Below are 2,522 nucleotides of genomic sequence, written 5' to 3'. Positions count from 1 at the left end.
AGGTATTTTTATAAAGAACACTGTATGATGGTAAGATTACACATATAAGTTAGACATTTTAAAAAAGGGTGTTGCTAATAAGATAACCCTTGGACACCCTATTGATCATTTTTTTAAAAGTCAATCTATAATTAACTACTTATAATCAGCTTTTTCGGAAAACAATGCAATTTCAACCAATAAAAATATTTCAAAATTAAATTAGGGTGTCTATATGATAAAATGAAGTGTCTTTTTAGCCAACATTTTAAAAAAAACATAAAAAAATGTTAAAAAAAATAAATAATATATCTGTCCAAGCATAGACACAAACATATTTGTTTTCGCTTTAACCAAATCATGCTAAAGGAATAAAGGATGTAAGACTAGGATCCTTTTAGGTAAGTTTTATGTTGGTTCAAAATATAGACATTTTTTGAATTCTAATTTTTATATATAAATAAAAAGCTAAAACTTATTACAGTTTTTGTTTCAGGGGAATTTTGGTTGTCTTGGTTGGTATCATGATTGTGAATATCGTCGACCTCGACCAATCCACATACATTGGAGACAAACGTGTGTTCGGATTTCCATAACGTTGAAGAATGAAGTGTCTCTAATTTAGTAATTGACCGTTACGTCACTTGGCGCCAATGTTTTAACGTTACGATAACCGCCGTTGTGGATACATCTAGACTTCTCATTCTTTGTTCTCAACACTTTATACAGTTGTTCCTGAGCACACACTCACTTCGTTTCTTTGTTCTTATCCATGGCTACCAATGTTCAATCTTACAAAACACAATTTCACTTTCTCTATTGCTCCACTGCCAATTTCAATCTACCAAGATTTCCCTTCATTCGAAACCCTAATGTCATCTCCCCCTTTTCTCTGAAGCTCAGGTTTTCAATTCCGAATACTAGAAGTCGAAATGGATTATGCTCGCTTGTTTACGCCACCAAATCAAACACCGATATGGAAACCGGTTTGTTGCGTGAAGAGATTGAACGGCCTCCATTTGATATTAATCGTGCAGTCATTCTCGCTGGGTTTGCGTTTGAAGCTTATACAACTCCTACAGTAAGTTGTTCGACCTTTTGCCACAAATCAATCTTTATCCAATCATTTAGGGATTCGCGTGTATTTTTCACTTGCAGTTTATACCAAGAGTTGCAAGATTGTTTACTTGTGAGGGAATCATAATAAAGAAAGCATTGAATATTGATCTTTTTTTTTTTTTTTTAATTTCTTTCTTGTTTATCAGGAAAATATTGGAAAGAGCGAGGTGGATGCAGCTGGTTGTCAGACTGTGATTCTTTCAGAGTATGCTATGATCTGCTTTTTCCCTCATATATAAAGAACCACAAAATGGATTTCATTTCATTTTTCCTGTTGAATTGAGTGATTTTTTTTTTGGGAGTTGCTTTAATTTAACTAGAGCCTTGACTTCTTTTGTCAGGTCATTTCTTCGTGAGATTTATGATGGCCAGGTGTTTATAAAGCTTAAGAAAGGTTATGATTTTCCTGCCATGGATCCATGGGTAACCTCTCTTCTGCATATCTTTCATTTAGATGAAATGTTTATACATTTACATCTATATATGTAGCAGCATTTGGTCACTTTTTAGGGATTAGAAAATCCATGTTTTAAGTGTTCTCATGTGTTTCCCAGTTTCTGCTTTCAGGGAACAAGTGATCCTTATGTGGTTTTGCAATTGGATAGTCAGATTGTGAAAAGCAATGTTAAATGGGGGTGAGTATATTTAATGTGGTCTCATTCTCCTTGTATCTGGCTTGTGTTTTCTGTGATGGAAGACAAATAAATGTACTTTTTACTCTTAACTTGTCAAAGTATACTACATACATGTAACTTGAGTAGTGAATTAGTCTTTGTTTTAAATATATTTTTTTTGTCAGGACAAAGGAACCAACTTGGAATGAAGATCTCACATTATACATCAAGCATCCGCCAACCATCGATCTTCAGGTTATCAATGCATTTTAAGTGGATAATTTTAGTATCCACTTTATGTCTTATTCCTAGTTACCAGTAAACAACCTGTAATATTCTTTCTTATTATGGCACTAAACATCAGATTGAATAGGCATTTTGGTTTTTCAAGTTTAAGATGGTATCATCTTTGTTAGTTTTGCTAATACTTGCATTAGAGATTTTGTTGTGTCGTTTTGGATCCTAATAATTTATGTTATGTAGCAATTTAACTTCAGGTTGCAGCTTGGGATGCTAATCTTGTGACCCCCCATAAACGTATGGGCAATTCCATAGTCAGCTTGGAGTCCATATGTGATGGTGAATTTTCTTCTTTTCTCTTTTCTTGATCTTTTGGATGATTTAAGTCTCTACATGTACCTTTAGCTTCTTTTCACCTCGAACAATTTTCTTTTTTTTTTAAAAAAAAAAAAAACTCAGCATTATGAAGTTAGCACAGGATATTCCAATACCCTTGATGTTTTATCTTATGAACAATTGATAGAAATTAGATAGTTAGTAAAAGGGTAATTCCTAAGAAGGTTTGGTAGA

The 2,522-nt window shown here is 33.2% G+C and overlaps 1 protein-coding gene across 3 annotated transcripts in view; it reads left to right on the top strand.

Moving 5' to 3' along the window:
- Nucleotides 1–489: 489 nt before the first annotated feature.
- Nucleotides 490–2,522, top strand: part of LOC145056551 (putative triglyceride lipase) — a 6,401-nt gene continuing 4,368 nt past the window's right edge. Inside the window, exons 1-6 of one of the 3 annotated variants that reach the window (XM_079004239.1) lie at nt 490–1,060; nt 1,245–1,303; nt 1,440–1,521; nt 1,666–1,733; nt 1,898–1,967; nt 2,210–2,291. In XM_079004239.1, coding sequence (XP_078860365.1) covers nt 752–1,060; nt 1,245–1,303; nt 1,440–1,521; nt 1,666–1,733; nt 1,898–1,967; nt 2,210–2,291 — 670 coding nt within the window. In that variant the 5' untranslated portion in view covers nt 490–751. Of the gene's footprint in view, nt 1,061–1,244; nt 1,304–1,439; nt 1,522–1,652; nt 1,734–1,897; nt 1,968–2,209; nt 2,292–2,522 lie in introns of all 3 variants that reach the window. The other 2 variants (XM_079004238.1, XM_079004240.1) reach the window with 2 other exon arrangements.

This window comes from Lactuca serriola, chromosome 6, assembly GCF_051521515.1.
Source record: "Lactuca serriola cultivar US96UC23 chromosome 6, Lser_US96UC23_V15, whole genome shotgun sequence".
Taxonomy (NCBI): domain Eukaryota; kingdom Viridiplantae; phylum Streptophyta; class Magnoliopsida; order Asterales; family Asteraceae; genus Lactuca; species Lactuca serriola.
This window is presented reverse-complemented; position numbering and strand designations above follow the sequence as displayed.